Source organism: Ranitomeya imitator, chromosome 5, assembly GCF_032444005.1.
Source record: "Ranitomeya imitator isolate aRanImi1 chromosome 5, aRanImi1.pri, whole genome shotgun sequence".
Lineage (NCBI taxonomy): Eukaryota > Metazoa > Chordata > Amphibia > Anura > Dendrobatidae > Ranitomeya > Ranitomeya imitator.
In genome coordinates, this window is record NC_091286.1 from 160,181,670 (window position 1) to 160,204,170 (window position 22,501).

General features: G+C 42.1%; 1 protein-coding gene across 1 annotated transcript in view; it reads left to right on the top strand.

The window, feature by feature from the left end:
- LOC138681613 (pecanex-like protein 2) overlaps positions 1–22,501 on the top strand; it is a 1,209,413-nt gene that overhangs the window by 1,159,893 nt on the left and 27,019 nt on the right. The window contains exon 31 of the mRNA XM_069769269.1: positions 13,496–13,686. Within this exon, the coding sequence (XP_069625370.1) occupies positions 13,496–13,686 (191 nt within the window). The remainder of the gene's footprint in view (positions 1–13,495; positions 13,687–22,501) is intronic.

The following is a 22,501-nucleotide window of genomic DNA, read 5'->3' on the forward strand; positions in this document are numbered from 1 at the left end:
GAGAAAATGTGCAGCAGACTGCACTAATTGCAAAAAAGGACAATGGATTGAACAGTATGAGGCAGTGACGCACCCTGAGCTGACTACAACCAGCGGTGGCTGCGGACAAACTACAGAGTGAGCTGCACTCAAACACACAGAGACCTTGCAGACAGCTGTGAACGGCGCTGCAAGGCAAAAGCAAGGTTCTCACACAGCGGTTGCTAAATTAGCCTGGGTAAAGCACTATGAAGCAAATCGCTATCTCTAAACTGGCCCTCAGTCAGAACACAGCGTCCTGTCCCTAACTGAATTCACAGCAGAGTGAGCCCAAAATGGCTTTTATAGTGCATCATGACATCATTTCAGCATCCAATCACAGCCATGCCAGCAGTTACATGCCTACCATGCAGAACAGGATGTGCCCACACTTCAAATCATTCCTCATTGGCTGAATTAAATGAAACTGGCTCTTTGAATTATGGGAACTTCCGATTTCGGTATCCGATATACTGAAAGTATCGGAACTCGGTATCGGAATTCCAAAACCACAAATATCGGCCGATACCCGATACTTGTGGTATCGGAATGCTCAACACTAGTCATGGGAGATTTCAACTATCCAGACATTTGTTGGGAATCTCTCCCAGGTAAAACTAACAGGTCAAGCAAATTCTTATCCTCTCTTGCTGACAACTTTATCTTCCAAAAGGTAGGGGAGAAAACAAGGGGATCTGCTACCTTGGATCTAATCCTTATAAACAGGGAGGAGATGGTTGAGGAGGTAAGCGTGACTGGGACCCTAGGAGGTAGCGACCATGCTATTTTAGAATTTTGGACAACTAGAGGAGTAAGACCTGTGAAGACTCAGACTTCAAGGTTAGATTTCAGAAAGGCAGAATTTAAGGGACTCAGAAAGAGAATCAGAGGGATCCAATGGCTGGATATCGTTAAGGAGAAAAATGTCCAGGAAGGTTCGGAAATCTTGAAAAATTATATTCTTAAAGCACAATCGTTAGCAATTCCAAAAAGAGGGAACAATACAAAGCATTTAAGGAAACCAGGATGGATGAACACAGACCTTAAAACCCCTTCACCCCTGGAGCTTTTTTTCGTTTTTTTGTTTCCGTTTTTCGCTTCCCTTATTTCCAGAGCCATAACTTTTTTATTTTTCTATCAATATGGCCATGTGAGGGCTTATTTTTTGCAGGACAAGTTGTACTTTTGAAAAATACCATTGGTTTCACCATGTCGTGTAACAGAAAATGGGAAAAAATTTCCAAGTGCAATGAAATTGCAAAAAAAGTGCAATCTCACACTTGTTTTTTGTTTGGCTTTTTTGCTAGGTTCACTAAATGCTAAAACTAACCTGCCATTATGATTCTCCAGGTCATTACAAGTTCATAGACACCAAACATGTCTAGGTTCTCTTTTATCTAAGTGGTGAAAAAAAATTCCAAAGTTTGCTAAAAAAAAAAAAAAATTGTGCAATTATCCGATAACGGTAGCGTCTCCAATTTTTGTGATCTGGGGTCGGGTGAGGGCTTATTTATTGCGTGGCGAGCTGACGTTTTTAATGATACCATTTTGGTGCAGATACATTCGTTTGATCACCTGTTATTGAATTTTAATGCAATTTTGCGGCGACCAAAAAAACGTAATTTTGGCGTTTCGATTTTTTTTCTCGCTATGCCATTTAGCAATCAGGTTAATCCTTTGTTTTTATTGATCGGGCAATTCTGAACGCAGCGATACCAAATATGTGTAGGTTTGATTTTTTTTTTTATTGTTTTATTTTGATTGGGTCGAAAGGGGGATAATTTGAACTTTTATATATTTTTTATTTTTTTATATTTTTAAACACTTTTTTTTTAATTTTGGCATGCTTCAATAGCCTCCATAGGAGGCAAGAAGCATGCACAACTCGATCACCTCTGCTACATAGAGGTGAAGCACAGATCACCTCTATGTAGCAGAAATGCAGGGTTGCTTTGAACGCCGACCACAAGGTGACGCTCAAAGCAATCGGCCATCAACAACCATAGAGGGCTCAAGGAGACCTCTGGTTATTATGGCAATGCACCGATGACCACCGATCATGTGACGGAGGTCAGCGGTGCGAGCTCTTCCGGCCGCACGGCCGGGAGCGCTAGTGAAATGCCGCTGTCAGCATTTGACAGCGGCATTTAACTAGTTAATGGGCACGGGTGGATCGCAATTGCGCTCGCGCTCATTGCGTGCACATGTCAGCTGTACAAAACAGCTAACATGTTGCGGCTTTGAGGTGGGCTCACCGCCAGAGGCCACCTCAAAGCGGGGGTTCTGCCAGCTGACGTACTATTCCGTCAGCTGGCAGAAAGGGGTTAAACACATGTTAAAAAGGAAGAAAGAAATGTTTATCAAATTGAAAGAGAGAAGCATATCTAAAGAAGAATATAATGCTGTGTGCAAAACCTGCAGGGCACATGTAAAGCTGACAATGAATTCTTCTTCTTCAAAAGCAGTAAAAAAGGATTTGGGGATATGTCAAAAGTAAAAGAAAAGTCACAGATGCTATAGGATTTTTACAGGATGAAAATCATGAAATGGTAAGAAAGGATGTTGAGAATGCCGAACTTTTAAATTCCTATTTTGCATCTGTTTTCTCTCAGAAAGGAAATGTAACATCAACTGATCTTCACTGTCCTATTAAAGGAGTAGAAGAATTCAGGATATCTATAAACAGAAGGATAGTGGGGAAACACTTAGCTAACATAAATTAATTCAAGTCTCCAGGTCCAGATGAATTACACCCCAGAGTACTGAAGGAGATAGCAGAAGAAATGTTTGACCACTCTCCGTGATCTTTGAACATTTTTGGAGAACAGGAGAAGTCCCAGAAGAATGGCGAAGAGCAAATGTCGTTCCTCTCTTCAAAACTAGATAGGCTGGTGAGTCTGACTTCCATACCAGGAAAGATATTTGAACAAATTATTAAACAACACGTATAGTAAGTACCTGGATAAGAATGAAGTGATTAACCAGAGTCAGCATGGGTTTGTAACTAATAAGTCAAGTCAGACTAACTTAATTTCCTTCTATGATAGAATCACTGACTGGGTGGATCAGGGAAATGCTGTAGATATAGTATATCTTGACTTCAACAAAGCATTTGACAAAGTATCTCACACCATCCTTATTGAAAAAATTAATGGACAAGGCAACTGTTAGATGGATTCATAACTGGCTTAGTGATCAGACCCAAAGAGTGGTCGTAAATGGCTACACATCCAATTGGAAGAATGTCTCAAGTGGGGTTCCACAGGGTTCTGTCCTGGGCACTGTGTTGTTCAACATCTCTATCAATGATTTAGATGAAGAATTTGAGGGTACACTAATTAAATTTGCTGATTACACAAAGCTAGGAGGGATAACTAATACTAGAGAAGAGAGAGAGGGTTCAAAAAGATATAAATAAACTGGAGCAGTGGGCAGCAACTATCAGAATGGTTTTAAATGAGGAAAAATTTTAAGTATTATATCTGGGCAATAAAAATGAAAAACGCATTTACAGAATGGGAGGAATAGGGCTAAGCAGCAGCACATGTGAAAAAGACTTGGGTATACTAATAGATCCTAAACAGAACATGAGTCAACCATGTGATGCAGCAGCAAAAAAGGCAAATGCAATTCTGGGATGTAATAACAGAAGCATACAGTCTAGATCACGCGAAGTCATTATTGCCCTCTTGTCCTCTTTGGTCAGACCTCACCTGGAATACTGTGTACTGTTTTGGGCACCACATTTTAAAAAAGACATCAACAAACTAGAGAAAGTTCAGAGAAGAGCGACCAGAATGATGACCGGTCTGAAAATCATGTCCTATGAGGAACGGTTGCAGGATTTGGGAATGTTTAGCTTGCAAAAAAGAAGACTGAGAGGAGACTTAATAGCGGTCTACAAATATCTCAAGGGCTTTCACATTGTAGAAGAATCATCTTTATTCTCATTTTGCACAAGGAAAGACTAGAAGACTAAAATTCCTACTGGAAGCCGGAGAGCAAAGTCCATGCACCCAGGCTTACAAGAGCTTTTCATCTGAGATATCAAGAGAAGCCAGCGCCTGAGATGTCTAGAAGCCATCTTGTAAGGAGCGGAGTACTGTCAGGATTCGAGCCTAGCAGCTCCTGTGCACCAGTGGGCAGCTTTTAATAATAAATAAATCTTTATTTTTATATAGCACTAACATATTCCGCAGCGCTTTACAGTTTGCACACATTATCATCGCTGTCCCCGATGGGGCTCACAGTCTAGAATCCCTATCTGTATGTCTTTTGAATTGTGGGAGGAAACCGGAGTACCCGGAGGAAACCCACGCAAACACGGAGACAACATACAAACTCTTTGCAGATGTTGTCCTGGGTAGGATTAGAACCCATGACTCCAATGCTGCAAGGCTGCTGTGCTAACCACTGCGCTTTTCCTTCTGAGCTATTCAGCTCACTCGACAGTTCAGTGCTTATCCAAATACTTGAACCTATGTTGTTACTGGTGTCTCTTCCCTGAGTTTCCTGTTGGTTACCATTTTGAGTTCCTGATTGGCTCATTCTGATTGCACACCCTATTTAAACCTGGCCTTGCTGTCAGTTCCTTGAGTGATTATTGAGCTACCAGCCTTTAGTCAAGCTTCCTTCCACCTGCTACTCCTTCAAACGACATTACTGCTCCTGGTAAACGACCTCTGGCTTCCTTAACTATGATTCTTGCTTGTTCCTTCAAAGACACTACTGCTCCTGGTAAACAACCTCTGGCTTCCTTGACTACGATTCCTGTTTATTCCTTCAAATGACACTACTGCTCCTGCTAAACAACCTCTGGCTTCATTGAACACTATTCCTGCTTATTCCTTCAAACTATATTGCTGTTCCTGTATATCGACTGCTTGGCTGTTCCAGACTACACTACCTGCCCGATGCTGCCCAAAGTGGTTGCAATATCACTACTCCAACCAGGTCAGTCCGTAGTAGGGTGTAGAGAAAAATATTTTCTCCTTGGCTTCTTGTGACATAGGAGTTTGACAATATCCCTCAGCTTCCGATAATCAATACTGAATCTCCATTCTCCATTGGATTTTGGAACAAGGACAATCAGGTTTGGCCACCCGCTCTTAGATTCTTCAATGACTCCAAGATTCTTGGAGATTCTTGGCAAACCTCTGGAATTTGGTAGAGCTTCGAATTCAACAGCACATGGGGTTCCATCAGAACCTCGTGTTCTATGACATCTATGCACACCGGCAAATCTGAGAACAGGTCCTGGATCTGCTGCAATTCCCGACATTGCTGTTTTTGGTCCTTCGACAGTGTTTCGGCTACTGTAACTTCTCCAGTGTCTCCTTCTGGCTTAACCAGCCCACATGGAGCTTCAATTGGTCTCTATTTTGCCATGACTAGGTGGGTAGCAGGACGAGGGGATTTCGGATGTGAGAGGTGGAAGCATTTAACTGGCAGGTGGGACCGGACTTGCAATACCTTAGGATTTCCGGGCCAAGAGAACTTTTGCATGACCCGTTCTTGAGGTTTGTCCACCCCCAGATGGCCACCCAAGGCTTGTGAATCGGCCATGTCCAGCATCTTCTGTCTCTAGGGTCCTGGTACCAACAATTGTTCCACTATCTCCTCCATCTTAGCAACCCAGTACAATGAGTTACCATTCAACATGATAAAGGGAAATCTGGTGTCAGCCCCCGGCTCCTGTGCTATGCTGTTTATAACTGTTACCTTATTGAATGCTTATTTTAGAGTTAGGTCCCTATGTTGGAAAACCCAAAATTTCCTCTGGTCACCCCTATCTCAGGAATGTTGGTCTCAGAGGATACTAATCTTCCACCATTACACAGAAGGGAAACCCGTCAGACTCTGGTGAGACGTCTTTAGGGCCACCCGGTCTCTTACCCTAGCAATAGAGGTCTCTGAACACTCCAGTCCCAAAACAACACAAAGTCCTGGCCTATGATAATTAGGTGCAATAAATCCTGGACCATATCAACCTCATGTGAGTCAGTACCTTGGTCTGTCTTAATGTCCACTTTGGCCAATTATCGCATCCCTGTGAATGCAGCGGACACCAACCTTCTCCCATGGATCAATTGGAGAGGGAATGGCACCATCATGAGGGTCACCAAACTCCCTGAGTTTAGTAGTCCAGTCATTTTCAGACCATTCACTTTTACCAGACAATCTTGGGGCCCATCGCTGGGTGGCAGTCCACAATGCAAGCCAGAATCCCGAGCTATAGTCCATTTGCTCAGTGATCAGGGGAAAATGGTAAGCTCCATGACCAGCGCAGTGACATGACCAGCAAATTACATTACATATTGCCCAGTCTTGTAATATATTGCCCAGCCATGTAGTATATTGCCCAGTCACATTGCTCAGCCATGTAGTATATTGCCCAGTCACGTAGTATATTGCACAGCCCACGTAGTATATAGCACAGCCCATGTAGTATATAGCACAGCCCACGTAGTATATTGCCCAACCACAGTGCACAGCCCACGTAGTATATTGCACAGCCCACGTAGTATATTGCACAGCCCACGTGATATATAGCAATGAGAGTTATATACTCACCTTCCGGAGTCCACGGATCCAAGCGAAGCGGTTACCGACGCTCCTCCCGCGCTCCGGTCTCAAGAGTGCATTGCGGTCTCACGAGATGATGACGTAATGGTCTCGCGAGACCACTACGTCATCATCTCATGAGATCGCAGCATGGACCAGTTACCGGAGCGTCGCGAGCGGGAAAGGCCTGTTGTTGATCCGAGGGGCCGATGGACGGTGAGTATATAACAATTTTTTATTTTTTTTATTATTTTTAACACTAGATCTTTTTACTATTGATGCCGCATAGGCAGCATTAATAGTAAAACGTTGGTCACACAGGGTTAATAGCAGCGTTAACCGAGTGTGTTACACCGCGGCATAGCACGGTCGGTTAACGCTGCCGTTAACCCTGTGTGAGTGCTGACTGGAGGGGAGTATGGACCGGGCACTGCTCTGCTTTCTGGCCGCTGTGCTCACAGTCAGTGCAGAGGAGTGCAGAGAAGCACAGCGCCGGAGGACAGACAGCGGTAGGTAAGTATGAAGTGTTTTTTTTTTTTTACTTTTACGCTGGTAACCAGGGTAAACATCGGGTTACTAAGCGTGGCCCTGCGCTTCGTTACCCGATCTGTACCCTGGTTACCGGGGACCTCGGGATCGTTGGTCGCTGGAGAGCTGTCTGTGTGACAGCTCTCCAGCGACCAAACAGCGACGCTGCAGCGATCGACATCGTTGTCGGTATCGCTGCAGCGTTGCTTAGTGTGACGGTACCTTTAGTCTCCCAATAAATGCGAGAATATCTTTGTTTTCTTTGAACATGCATAATTCCCATTTGTTATGATAACACCCTTGTTTTCTGTGCTACTGGGACAGTAGAGCTACAGCAGAGCATTGGGTGAAAACTGAATGGCCTCAGCGACAAAGTATAGCATCTGCTGATAAGAATGTCATCCACGATCCTCTAGTGGATAGGAAGGACATTGTCTTTCCTCCCTTTACACATAAAACTTGGATTAATGAAGCAGTTCTTCATAGCTCTCAATCACAGTGGAGAATGCTTTAACTATATACAGTGGGGCAAAAAAGTATTTAGTCAGTCAGCAATAGTGCAAGTTCCACCACTTAAAAAGATGAGAGGCGTCTGTAATTTACATCACAGGTAGACCTCAACTATGGGAGACAAACTGAGAAAAAAAAATCCAGAAAATCACATTGTCTGTTTTTTTAACATTTTATTTGCATATTATGGTGGAAAATAAGTATTTGGTCAGAAACAAAATTTCATCTCAATACTTTGTAATATATCCTTTGTTGGCAATGACAGAGGTCAAACATTTTCTGTAAGTCTTCACAAGGTTGCCACACACTGTTGTTGGTATGTTGGCCCATTCCTCCATGCAGATCTCCTCTAGAGCAGTGATGTTTTTGGCTTTTCGCTTGGCAACACGGACTTTCAACTCCCTCCAAAGGTTTTCTATAGGGTTGAGATCTGGAGACTGGCTAGGCCACTCCAGGACCTTGAAATGCTTCTTACGAAGCCACTCCTTTGTTGCCCTGGCGGTGTGCTTTGGATCATTGTCATGTTGAAAGACCCAGCCACGTTTCATCTTCAATGCCCTTGCTGATGGAAGGAGGTTTGCACTCAAAATCTCACGATACATGGCCCCATTCATTCTTTCATGTACCCGGATCAGTCGTCCTGGCCCCTTTGCAGAGAAACAGCCCCAAAGCATGATGTTTCCACCACCATGCTTTACAGTAGGTATGGTGTTTGATGGATGCAACTCAGTATTCTTTTTCCTCCAAACACGACAAGTTGTGTTTCTACCAAACAGTTCCAGTTTGGTTTCATCAGACCATAGGACATTCTCCCAAAACTCCTCTGGATCATCCAAATGCTCTCTAGCAAACTTCAGACGGGCCCGGACATGTACTGGCTTAAGCAGTGGGACACGTCTGGCACTGCAGGATCTGAGTCCATGGTGGCGTAGTGTGTTACTTATGGTAGGCCTTGTTACATTGGTCCCAGCTCTCTGCAGTTCATTCACTAGGTCCCCCCGAGTGGTTCTGGGATTTTTGCTCACCGTTCTTGTGATCATTCTGACCCCACGGGTGGGATTTTGCGTGGAGCCCCAGATCGAGGGAGATTATCAGTGGTCTTGTATGTCTTCCATTTTCTAATTATTGCTCCCACTGTTGATTTCTTCACTCCAAGCTGGTTGGCTATTGCAGATTCAGTCTTCCCAGCCTGGTGCAGGACTACAATTTTGTTTCTGGTGTCCTTTGACAGCTCTTTGGTCTTCACCATAGTGGAGTTTGGAGTCAGACTGTTTGAGGGTGTGCACAGGTGTCATTTTATACTGATAACAAGTTTAAACAGGTGCCATTACTACAGGTAATGAGTGGAGGAAAGAGGAGACTCTTAAAGAAGAAGTTACAGGTCTGTGAGAGCCAGAAATCTTGATTGTTTGTTTCTGACCAAATACTTATTTTCCACCATAATATGCAAATAAAATGTTAAAAAAACAGACAATGTGATTTTCTGGATTTTTTTTTCTCAGTTTGTCTCCCATAGTTGAGATCTACCTATGATGTAAATTACAGACGCCTCTCATCTTTTTAAGTGGTGGAACTTGCACTATTGCTGACTGACTAAATACTTTTTTGCCCCACTGTATGTTCAACTTTTCCTGGTCTTAGTAAAGAGAAGAAAAAGGCTGGAATATTTGATGGACCTCAAATAAGAACACTTATGAGAGACCCAAATTTTATCACATCAATGAATGAGACAGAAGAAAGAGCTTGGAATGCTATTTGTAATGTGGTGCAGAATTTTCTACGGAATAAGAAAGCAGACAACTATGAAGAGATTGTGCAAGAGCTACTAATGAGTCTGCGAAATCTTGGATGTAGAATGAGTATCAAGATTCACAATTTACACAGCCATTTGGATCTTTTACCAGAGAACCTTGGGGATGTGAGCGAGGAACAAGGGGAGCGTTTTCATCAGGACATTAAAACAATGGAAGAACGGTATCAAGGCCGGTGGGACTCACATATGATGGCTGACTATTGCTGGAGCTTGATGAGAGACAACCCAGAAGCTGTACATCACAGATCAGCCAAGAAAAGAAAGTTCAAATAACTGCCATTTGTCATTCATCTGTGTGCCATATATATGTGGTTTTATATTTTGTAGTTTAATTTTGTAAGTATATTTGATTTGCTGTACATAGACTTTGTAATCTTTGTTATTCCTTGACTAAAAATATACAAAATGTAGTACCGAAAATCATGTGTTTTTATCATAAAAGATTAGGAGTAATTTTCATCAAAAATTGAAAATATCTCGAAATCCTGATGTGATAGCCAAAAGAGGAGTTCATATTCGTAATCAGCAGCCAAAATTGACTTAAAATATGTTTTAAAACCTTTTGCCAGAAAAAATGTGTTGACCAGTGTAATCTAACCTCTTTTTCTTATCTTTCAGGATACATTAGGGGCTTATACATTGGGGGCTGTAGATAAGCCCCTGATGCTGGTGGGCTTAACTCATCGATTTTGGGGGTGACAGGTTTCCTTTATCCAGTAGGAAAATTTTGTAACACTATATATTTTACAACACAAGGTCTTTCAGTTAGATCATGAATAAAGGTACCTTCACACATAACGATTTCGTTAACGATATCGTTGCTTTTTGTGACGTAGCAACGATATCGTTAACGAAATCATTATGCGTGATAGCGACCAACGATCAAGCCCCTGCTGGGAGATCGTTGGTCGCTGGGAATGATCAGGACCTTTTTTTTGGTCGCTGATCACCCGCTGTCATCGCTGGATCGGCGTGTGTGACGCCGATCCAGCGATGTGTTCACTGGTAACCAGGGTAAATATCGGGTTACTAAGCGCAGGGCCGCGCTTAGTAACCCGATGTTTACCCTGGTTACCATTGTAAAAGTTAAAAAAAACAAACAGTACATACTCACATTCCGGTGTCTGTCACGTCCCCCGACGTCAGCTTCCCGCACTGACTGTCAGCGCCGGCCGTAAAGCAGAGCACAGCGGTGACGTCACCACTGTGCTCTGCTTTACGGCTGGCCGGCGCTGACACAGTGCAGGGAAGCTGACGCCGGGGGACGTGACAGACACTATAATGTAAGTATGTACTGTTTGTTTTTTTTAACTTTTACAATGGTAACCAAGGTAAACATCGGGTTACTAAGCGCGGCCCTGCGCTTAGTAACCCGATTTTTACCCTGGTTACCCGGGGACTTCGGCATCGTTGGTCGCTGGAGAGCTGTCTGTGTGACAGCTCTCTAAGACGCAAGTCAAAACGTGTTAATCTTGTTTCATAAGTGTAATACAGTCATGGACAGAATATGTTAGCTAACTGATTTTATCTCCTTGTAATAAAAATTTTAACAAAATTTTTAGCAACCTTCGCCCTTTGCTGTATTTCCTTTTCTTTTTGGATTCTCTGTGGTAGCTGCCTCACCCTTATCCCTGCGAGGCGTTGGTTTGCAACAGGCAGGATACACACTTGTGCTGGTAAGCTGACTTTTTCTATATATTTTTTCCAACAATAAACTTTGGAACACAATCAAACCTGCAGAAACCTTTGTAATACGCTAATGTCGACTCTGCCACTGAACCCTAATTTTTTTTCAGATGTCAGCAGTAGCATTAGAGAATAGAATCTTGTTGAATTGTCAGTGAAATAATTATTTCTTATACGTGGCAGCAACATAGTCTGTAATGCAATCAAATGTGCAAAAATGTCTGTAATACGTTAATCCCTACTCCGCCACCGAACCCTAAAATATTTTCAGATATGAGTAGTATTAAGAGATAATAGAATATATTTCAATGGTCAGTGAAAGGATTATTGCTTATACACTGGAAATGACAATGTTATTGCATATATAGAAAACCTCGATATCCGACTCTGATTTCTGTTCCTTTGTTCTTTTCAATCACTGTTTATTTTTTGTTATTTATTCTTATATGATGTTAAAATATATGTTCATACGATTAAATAAAATGCTTATACACAGCTGCAACACACTCTGCAACACAACCAAATGTGCAAAAATGTCTCTAATACACTAATGCCTACTCCGCTACCAAACCCAAAATTATTTTCAGATATGAGGGGTATTAGGAGAGAATAAAATATATTACAATTGCCAGTGAAAAAATTACGTCTTATACGTGGCTTCAGCACAGCTTGTAATGCAATCAAATGTTCAAAAATGTCTCTAATACACTAATGTCTACACCGTCGCTCAATCCTAAATTATTTTCAGATATCTGGGGTATTAGGATAGAATAGAATATATTTGAATTGTCAGTGAAAAGATTATTTCTTATGTGTGGCAGCAACACAGTCTGTAATGCAATCAAATGTGCAAAAATGTCTGTAATACGATAACCTGTACTCCACCACTGAACCATCAATTTTTTTCAGATATCAATCTTAGTATTAGAGAATAGAATCTATTTCTATTGATACTGAAAAGATTACTTCTTATGTGTGGCAGCAACAAACTCTAGAACGTGATCAAACTTGTCGAAATGTCTCTAATATGCTAATCTCTACTCCACCACTGAACCCTAAATTATTTTCAGATATGAGCAGTAGTATTAGAGAATTTAATCTATTTGAATTAGCCCCCAAAAGAGCTCTTAGTTTAACGTAACAACACCAAGGACCGTTATGCAATCAATTCTTCTCTAAGTGCCGCTAATAGGCTCTTCCTCCTCCAGCACCTTATCCGACCCTAAGTGCAGCTAACTGCAGTATTATAGAATAGAATAAATTTGCATTAGCCCTAAAAAGGCTGTTGGTATAAGATTGCACAATCAGGTATTTGCTGTCCATTACACTGTTATTTCTCCTGCAGCTTTCCCTACGCTATTTCAGTGTACAATTCAAGGAAAATGGCGGCACCACGTCTTAAATAGACCCCATGATGCTATGCAGCCAGCTAATTGCAGTAATGCCAACATGGCTACGGCATTACTATGACTGGCAGGCAATCAATGCATGTTTATTGGCTCAAAATCAGTTGCCAAACATGTGGTGCTGGGACTCGAGCATGGCGCCCGAGTACCCGGATATTCGATTGAGTGCCGAACTGATCGAGCAGCAAGATTCTTGAACGAGCCTTGATCAGTGCTGAGCATGCTCGCCTATCGCTAGTCACAAGCTCTCAATGTAAGTCTATGAGAGCCTTGTCCTGGCCTCGTTTTGGCTCTCATAAACTTATATTGAGACATGACTTCTGGCTCGCCCAACAAATGCTGGTCACATCCAGCAGAAGACTGGAGCAGAATCCAGAACATTAGAAGACAGCGGATGGTAAGTATATTACTAGGGGCATAAGGCACATACATTAGTGATCTCACTCAGGTGGTGGTGAAATAAAAAACATGCTAGAGTCGTGCTTTAAGCGCACATAGTAGTAGCTGCTGAAGAAGTACATGACAGGAGAAACAAGAAATCTTCTAGGCTGACTGAGCATGATGGACTGAGGCTGGAGAAAAAATCCTTTGTACTCAGTCAGCCAAGAAGAAGATTAATTTCTTCTCGTCATACACTTCTCAGCTCGCTGAGGTTTATGTGCTTAGTGTCCTACTCCTGTCATTTGAGGTTTCAGAAGCAGTGATTCTTCAGACTACAGTCTGTCCTGGCACATGACTAGGATGGGCTGCTGTTTCAACTATGTGACAGGGCACCACTTTATTACCTTCTTGAAGAGCCCCTTTAAAATGAAAGCTTTGCTTTGATCATTTGCATTTGGAAATAAAGACAGGCTTTCTTCTGTGTGATTTTCACAAATTGACCCCCTTATATTTTTGTGATAATTTTTTTACAATAAATGTAAAGCTAATTATTTAGTACTTTTAGAAGTGTGTTGCTTGTTTATTTCAGGATGAAAAAAGATTACGACAGAAGCCATAATAGTGGAAGCATTAATGAAGAGGTTGACTGTGAAGGTGGTTTGTCATCAGCAACCATCAACTCAGAAAGCAATACCAGTGAGAGTTTAAGAAAATCATCAAATGCTTGTCATAAAGACTCAGGGGCTCGATCGTTGGAGAATAAAGCCCATCAAATGAAAGGTAGAACTTTGTTATTTAAATGTACAGTAAGTGTAACAGAAAACATAGACATTCAACCAGAGAACATGTGTAACCACATAAATAGATACTCAGATACTGAAATGGGAAACTATATTATCTATCTATCTTCCACAGACAAGAAGAAAAGAGATGGAGCTCTCACCCGTTCTTTCTTGTTGAATTCCTTTAATCCATATTGGATGATATCAACATCTCAATAAAGTGCATGGGGCGATGTGCAGGAAACAGGGAAGTGAGCAGGTGAATAGGCCTGATGGACGACAGCAGTTTCGCGCTGTTACTGCACTTCTACGGGTCCATGTTAGCCAGGGTGTTACAACACTTCCTTTTAATAAGTATTGGGAAGTGGTTGAACACATGATGGTGAAAGTGACATGTGAAAACAATACATACATGATTACAAGTAATACATTGGTTTATAACCATACTGACATATCCAGTTTATCATTTACACCTAATGGACCTTGATCATTCGTATCTAAGATCCATTTGCCTTCTCTTCTTAAGGCCGGGATCACACATACGAGAAACACGGATCGCATGTTAATACCCGGCACGGCACCCAGCACTTGAGAGCAGAGCGTGCATCTGCATGTATTGCTATGCGGCAGCACACTCCGCTCCTGAGAGTCGGCAACAGTGCCGGGTATTAACATTTGAGACTCGGCCATATTTCTCGCATGTGTGATCCCGGCCTAATAATAATGTATTAGTTTGGGGTATTCTATATGTTCAATTCCTGCAAAAACTAAAGCATTTGGATCTGCATTGTGTGACTCTCTTATGTGTTTTATTAACCTTAGCGATCCTTTCCCTGTTAATATAGAACGGGAATGTTCACTAAATCTTATGTTCATTGATCTGATTGTTTTCCCAATATAACAAAAACAACATGGACAAAAAGTTACAGAAATTACTTGTAACACCCTGGCTAACATGGACCCGTAGAAGCGCAGTAAGGCCGGAGTCACACTACCGTAGAATACGGAGAAGTGCTATGCGATAAAAGATCGCATGGCACTCGGACCACTGTTACTCCATGGGGCAGCTCCCGCTTTTTTCTCGGCCGTATTATACACGAGTGAAATTGCAGCATGCTGTGATTTGCAACATATATCGCCCAAGGCGCGCCAATGCAAGTCTATGGGTGTGAGAAAAAAAAAAATCGCACACCACACGGACCATCAGTGTGACTTGCAAGAAATACTCACCGATGTCCTTTGAAAAGCCTGCAATTCATGAGCGGTGTACAGTAAAATCACATTGACAGATTAGAATAGAATATGTAGAATACATATATACACATAGAATAGGTGTATATACCATATTTTTCGGACTATAAGATGCACCGGACCATAAGACGCACCTCAAATTTTGAGAAGGAAAATAGGGGAAAAAAAATAATGTGTCAAATGGGGGTCCATCTTACAGTTCGAATTCAGCTTACCAGGGAAGAGATTGGCACAGGTGGAGGAGTGGTCACAGGGGTCGTTCGGTGGTCCAGACTGGTGCGGTGGCCTCCGGGAAATCCCATCCTAGGCTGGTGTGGTGGCAGTGCTCTGTGTTGTGGCTGAGCTCTGTGGGGTGGCTGGGCTCTGTGGGGTGGCTGAGCTCCGTGGGGTGGCAGCACTCTGTGAGGTGGCAGCGCTCTGTGGCATGGTAGTTGTGGGGCTCCGTGGTGGTGGCGGGGCTCCACTGTCATTTCTTCAAAGCCCAGAAGCCCCCTCAGCTCCGTTGCTGTGATGCGGTGTGGTGGTCTCCAGCAAAATGGCCGCCGAGGGCGGTGCATGCTCAGACTCTGATCTCTGCAATGAGATCTAGGGAGACGAGTCGGGATGAGATTTCGTTGCCGAGATCTGAATCTGAACATGTGCCGCCTGTGGCGTACATTTTGCTGGAGACCACCACACATTGCAGCAACGGAGCTGTGGGGGCTTCCGAATTTCGAAGAAATGCCAGTGGAGCCCCGCCACCACAATGGAACCCCGCTACCACCACACCACAGAGCATCGCCACCGCTGCACCAGCCTGGGATAGGAGGCTGCACTGGGACTGCCGCAGCAACAGGATTTGTAAGTATATTCCTACCATAAGACCATATATATATCTTTCAGTAGATTTGGTTTCCAGTACCATCTCTATGCTGACGACACCCAATTATACACTTCTGCTCCTGATATCACACCGACCTTTTTAGAAAACACCAGTGATTGTCTTACCGCTGTCTCTAACATCATGTCCTCCCTCTATCTGAAACTAAACCTGTCAAAAACTGAACTCCTCGTGTTCTCTCCCTCTACTAACCTACCTTTGCCTGACATTGCCATCTCCGTGTGCGGTTCCACCATTACTCCAAAGCAACATGCCCGCTGCCTTGGGGTCATCCTTGATTCTGACCTTTCATTCACCCCCTACATCCGATCACTGGCTCGCTCTTCTTAACTGCATCTCAAAAACATTTCTAGAATTCGCCCTTTTCTTACTTTCGACTCTGCAAAAACTCTGACTGTTTCACTTATTCATTCTCGTCTGGACTATTGTAACTCTCTACTAATCGGCCTCCCTCTTACCAAACTCTCCCCGCTCCAATCTGTCCTGAATGCTGCAGCCAGGATCATATTCCTCACCAACCGTTACACCGATGCCTCTACCCTGTGCCAGTCATTACACTGGCTACCCATCCACTCCAGAATCCAGTACAAAACTACTACCCTCATCCACAAAGCACTCCATGGCTCAGCACCACCCTACATCTCCTCCCTGGTATCAGTCTACCACCCTACCCGTGCCCTCCGCTCCGCTAATGACCTCAGGTTAGCATCCTCAATAATCAGAACCTCCCACTCCCATCTCCAAGACTTTACACGTGCTGCGCCGATTCTTTGGAATGCACTACCTAGGTTAATACGATTAATCCCCAATCCCCACAGTTTTAAGCGTACCCTAAAAACTCATTTGTTCAGACTGGCCTACCGCCTCAATGCATTAACCTAATGATCCCTGTGTGGCCTATTTATAATAAAAATAAAAAAAAAAGGTTCCTCGCATCATGTTCTCATACACTTTATGCAGTATTAGCCCTCTGTGTCTGTACTGCTACATACTGGTTCATGCAGCTTTACATGAACACCTGAGCCTTACACTATAGCTGGTCCGAATAACTAAAGCAATTGTTACCATCCACCTCTCGTGTCTCCCCTTTTCCCCATAGTTTGTAAGCTTGCGAGCAGGGCCCTCACTCCTCCTGGTATCTCTTTTGAACTGTATTTCTGTTATGCTGTAATGTCTATTGTCTGTACAAGTCCCCTCTATAATTTGTAAAGCGCTGCGGAATATGTTGGCACTATATAAATAAAAAGTATTATTATTATTATTATCTTTATATTGCATAGAGAGATTGAAGAATAGCCGTTAATTCATTTGTCGGCTTTTGTAAAATCACTGCAGGAGCCAACAGGATAGGAGACATGGTTTACATACAGTAAATCCATGCAGAATAGTTTGATATATAGATGTCAGTGTTCAATATAATTAGTATAGTGTGAGTGCAAATTATGGGACTTGTATGTATTTAATAAAATAATCTTTTCAGGGCAAAAAATGGCGTTGGCTCCCGCTCAATTTTTTTGTGCAACCCACCAGCGACTGGGGACAGATGTTTATAGCTTAGGAAGGGCATAATACCCATTGATCTTCCCAGGCTATGAATATCAGCCCGCAGCTGTATATTTAGCCTTTACTGGCTATTAAAATAGGGGGCCCCCCAAAAATGACGTGGGGTCCATAATTAATAGCCAGAAAAGGCTATGCAGACAGTTGCGGCCTATATTAATAGCCTAGGAATGTACCATGGTTATTGGTCCCCCCGGCTACAAACACCAGCTCAGGGTCTCCCAAGAAATGGCGCATCTCTAAGATGCACCAATTCCGGCTCTTGGCCTCTCTCCTCCCACTGCCCTGTAGTGGTGGCATATGGGGTAATAGTTGGTGTGTTAATGTCTCCTTTGTATTGTAAGGTGACATCAAGCTGGTTTAGTAATAGAGAGGTGTCAATAAGACACCTCTCCATTACTAATCCTATAGTTGTGAAAGGGTTAAATAAATACACAGCTAGAATAAAGTCTTTTAATGAAATAAAGGACTAAACACAGTTTGCCATCTTTATTATTCAGCTAATCCATGTGACACCCTCAATCTCCTGTAATAAAAATAAATTAAAAAAACAACAATATACCCATACCTGTCCGGTGTTCACTCCCACACAGTAATCCATATCTAGAGGATCAAACTATTCTGCATGGATTTACTGTATGTAAACCTCTTCTCCTATCTTATCGGCTCCTTATCCCCCCTGACGAAGGACAAAAGGTCCGAAACGCGCGTTGGGGTGCGCTATATTGGACGTGGCGATCCTTGAAGGTAATACTTAGCACATATTCCTTTGTTTACAACCCCCCTTTTTTGGCACTTTGCACTTTACCTCAATATCATTATGTGATAGTTTTATTGTGATGTGGCACAAGGCACTTTGGCCCTTTTATAAAACACACCATTTGTGTATATGGTTTTTATACCAGGTTTTTGCACTGTTGCACATCTTTTTACCTTGCACTTCTGAAGTAATTACCATATGTAAGCTGGGTCGCCATTACGTATCAGAGCATATATATTAGCTGGCTCCTAGTCCTATTTTGCGCACGGAATATTGATTAATGGTGTTGCCATCTGTATAAAATAAAGGCATTTTATAATTTACCTCCTGTATGGTGTTCCTCTGTGGATCTGTTATCTGGTTGTTTCTCTCTGCTTGGGTAGTACTTACCCATTTTTCACAGAGCACTGATACCATGGTTTTATAGTTTTATACTATACTAGATGGTGGTCTAGAATCTATATATACTTTATTTATTCAAATGTAAGAATAATACAATTAATAAATAATAGTAAGAAAGAACAAAAATAATAGGCAGTATATGGAGAAAACACCAAACAAAAGTTCAAAATTGGTGTGAAAATGTCACTGAACCACTTCACAACTAAATATATATAGTTTTGGTAAATGGTATTATCATTTTTTTGACGAAATTCGGCAGGAGCTTGAAGAGCAACGTCACTGGGCCCGCCTCCACGCAGTAGAAACTTGCTGTGAGGTAAAAATTCAAAAATCACACCAAAATGGCGGGCGGAGTGTGTCACAGTACGGCACGTTTCTGATTGGTCGCTCGCAGCAGGCGGCAACCAATCAGACACTGGACACTGTTGACGTCACTTATCTCCGGACATTAGCTCCGGACATTAGCTCCGGACATTAGCTCCGGACATTAGCTCCGGACATTATCTCCGCACATTAGCTCCGGACAAAGCCACGGAAGTTGGCACAAATTGCAGGAAGTAGTATTCTAGGCAATTAATCTCCGGACATTAGCTCCGGACAAAGCCACGGAAGTTGGCACAAATTGCAGGAAGTAGTATTCTAGGCAATTAATCTCCGGACATTAGCTCCGGACATTAGCTCCGGACATTAGCTCCGGACAAAGCCACGGAAGTTGGCACAAATTGCAGGAAGTAGTATTCTAGGCAATTATATATTAGATATACACACATATTTATGTGTGTATGCATATATGTATAGACATACATATATATACTTTTTATTGTTTTATAATTTTAGGGTGATTATTATTATTATACATTTTTATAGCGCCATTTATTCCATGGCGCTTTACATGTGAATACGAGGCAAAGGGTGATCTGCAGTGTATCTGTGATTTTAATTCTCATCGGCTCCTGCAGCGATTTTACAGAAGCCGACAAATGAATTAATGGCTATTCTTCTATGTATCTCTCTATGCAATATAAAGACATACAGTAAATATATATGTGTGACATTATATATATATATATATATATACACACACACACAAACACACACCTATTCTATGTGCATACATCTATTCTATTATAACCTATCCTATGCTATACTGTACGCGGCAAATCATTTGCCAGCTTTTAATCTATCTAATTGTATGTGTATGTATATATATATATATAGTATGTATACACACACACTCACTATTGTAAAAGGAACAGGGTTCCCTCCTACAAAATATTAAAACTTATGGTTATCAAAGAGGGGAACTCTCCTTACACCTCTAATGAGGTCCAATATCAACTATTAACGCCAAAATTGACTACTAATAATTAATATCCACTTCATACCACAACGTTATCTTTACCTTATACTATATACTAACTGAGACAAAACAGTGTAACAATAAAGGGTATTTATTACACACACAAGTCTACAGTCTATAACAAACATATATATTTATACCAAGCTGGCGACTATAAATATATATATACACAAATATACGGATATCAAAACTCTGATATAGTAATATCACTACAGTATACAGTGATATCCCAACAGTATCACACAGTAATAACATCACAGTAATAACATCACAACAATATCACACAATATAAAAACCCGCAATTAACTGTCTGATTACCCAAATCACATATACAATATCAGCCCTCCCACCTATGGCTAGCTAACCCTAATAAATAGTACTGGGCCTATTAAGAAAAGGGGATACAGAGTATACTTAAGCCATGTGGGTCCATCATCATTCTAGGAAATGCAGGCATAGCAAAAAGAGGCAGAGCACATGTGTCTTGTGCCTTTTATGTCCAGCTAGAAGATGTGTGTCCAGCCCCAGGTGTGTGGGGATGAGGTCACAAATCTATTGTCCACTGGCCTAAGTCCTAGATGAAACCTGATATACCAGCTCATGGCAGCTTTGTTTTAAAGCAGACTGGAGGGGGGCTTTGCTCCATGTGGTATACATGTGGGGCATATACCCAAAACATGCACTAAACACATCTTTATGTAAAGATATACATTTTGGGTGCACTTCCCTTCTACATTCCCCCTGTTGTCGAGAACACGACAATGAAATTTGAGGGACATTTTCTGCTGGGATTTATTTGCCTACTAAACCCCATTTATAACTAGTGACAGTTCAGGATGGAATGAAGCATAATTCTGCACTTAGGTACCTAGACATCATCCACACGGCCATCGGCTCTTCCCTGCCGTTCACCATAACCCACATCTCTTTCCACAGAATACACCTTCTTCTTCTTTCTTGGAGTCTTATTGCAGTCTTCAGTCTCTCTTCTGGTCTTTAATTGTCAATCTTCAGGTATCGGCCCATCCCAAAGCCATCTTTCTCCAGTTGTGACTGGTCAGACTCTGGAACGGCTTCACCCTCACAGTCCATAGTCAGTCAACATCATCCTGTGTGCACCTGTCACCTTGCCAGTCTCCACATTACTCTCCTATAGCTTGATTCAGCAGGATTTTGAATATGTCTGGCATGATGAGACTGCTGGATGTCACCGTTTTTTTTTTTTCTCTGGGCCTCACGGACTCAGGCACTGGAAACGACTCGACTTTGGCACTGGAAATGACTGAACTCAGGCACTGGAAACAACTTTCATCAGACATGCATCAGACAGAACTTCCATCAAGCACTTCTCCTGTAAACTTGCGTTGATGAGGTTCCTCCATAGATAGATACGCAGATCTTTACTAGGCAGGTCAGAATTTCTGGAGTAGGGAGTGATGTCACAGTACCTAAGTTGGCTGCGGGAAAAAACACCCTCTAATTCTAACCGACATTCAATCCATCCCTTACGAACTTCACCATTGCTAGGGTTAAAGTGGCAAATAATTTAGAAGCTGAGAGGACCTGTCCCTAGAGAACCTTACTCTTTTTCCCCATTCACACAAAACACATTAAAATTCCATAATGCATATAGAGACTTAAGCTAAAATAGCATGGCTGCTACTGATCCATAATACACATGAAGATAATTGATCCACGTATAGTTGGAGTTATGTACTGGCTGTAAATGCATGAACACCTTCACATGAACACACTTACTGAGTATGTCAATGTACAGGTAGTCCTGGACTTACACCTAAAGTGTCTATATGCACACATATGGAATTACTACACAGTAACACGACAATGAATATAACATCATTATTATATACAATAATATATATATATTGGATTCGTGGAAAAGGACTGGATTTTTCTTATGTCCTTAACCCCCTTCACCGGCTGAGTTAATGGTGCTCAGCCTGACTTCCGTGCAGTTGGGTGTCCAGTCTTTTGGTCCTCCTGAAGATCATAAACAGTCCAATATATATAAAATAATGACCAGGAGGAAAATGACAGGACAAAGTGGCGTTGGGTTTTATTACAGTCTCCTCCTCATGGCTGAAATCTCAGAGGAGACGTTTCAGCTCGGCAACAAACATAAGAGGGGTGTTCTGGAGTCTCTCAGGGGCATCTGTGCAAAGGTCAAGACTTCCTCTCTGGAGTAATAGGTGCTCTTCTACATAGATACCTAAAATGGGACAAAAGGAACAATACGCTCTGGGAGATGTCCCAGTGCAGTTAATAAACATCCTTATTTGATGCCTCCCTGTCCCCCCAAACTCACTCATTCTTTATACTTTTACTTCAGGGTGACCTCCCCCTGTTAACCTTTCTTGAGCTGCCCAGTAATTATCTAATGCCTCAACTCTCCAGAACCCTACAAAATGAATGCAATTTTTTTTTTAGTATGAACCTAGTCAATTGCTTCTGTTTTGTATACAGACACCCCTACCAGTTTTCCACAATTCAAAAGAGTAACATACAACTCTTGCAGCTACTTAACACCCTAGGAAAACTAAACGTTAAACTCAGGTACACTGACTCTAGTTGTATACTGC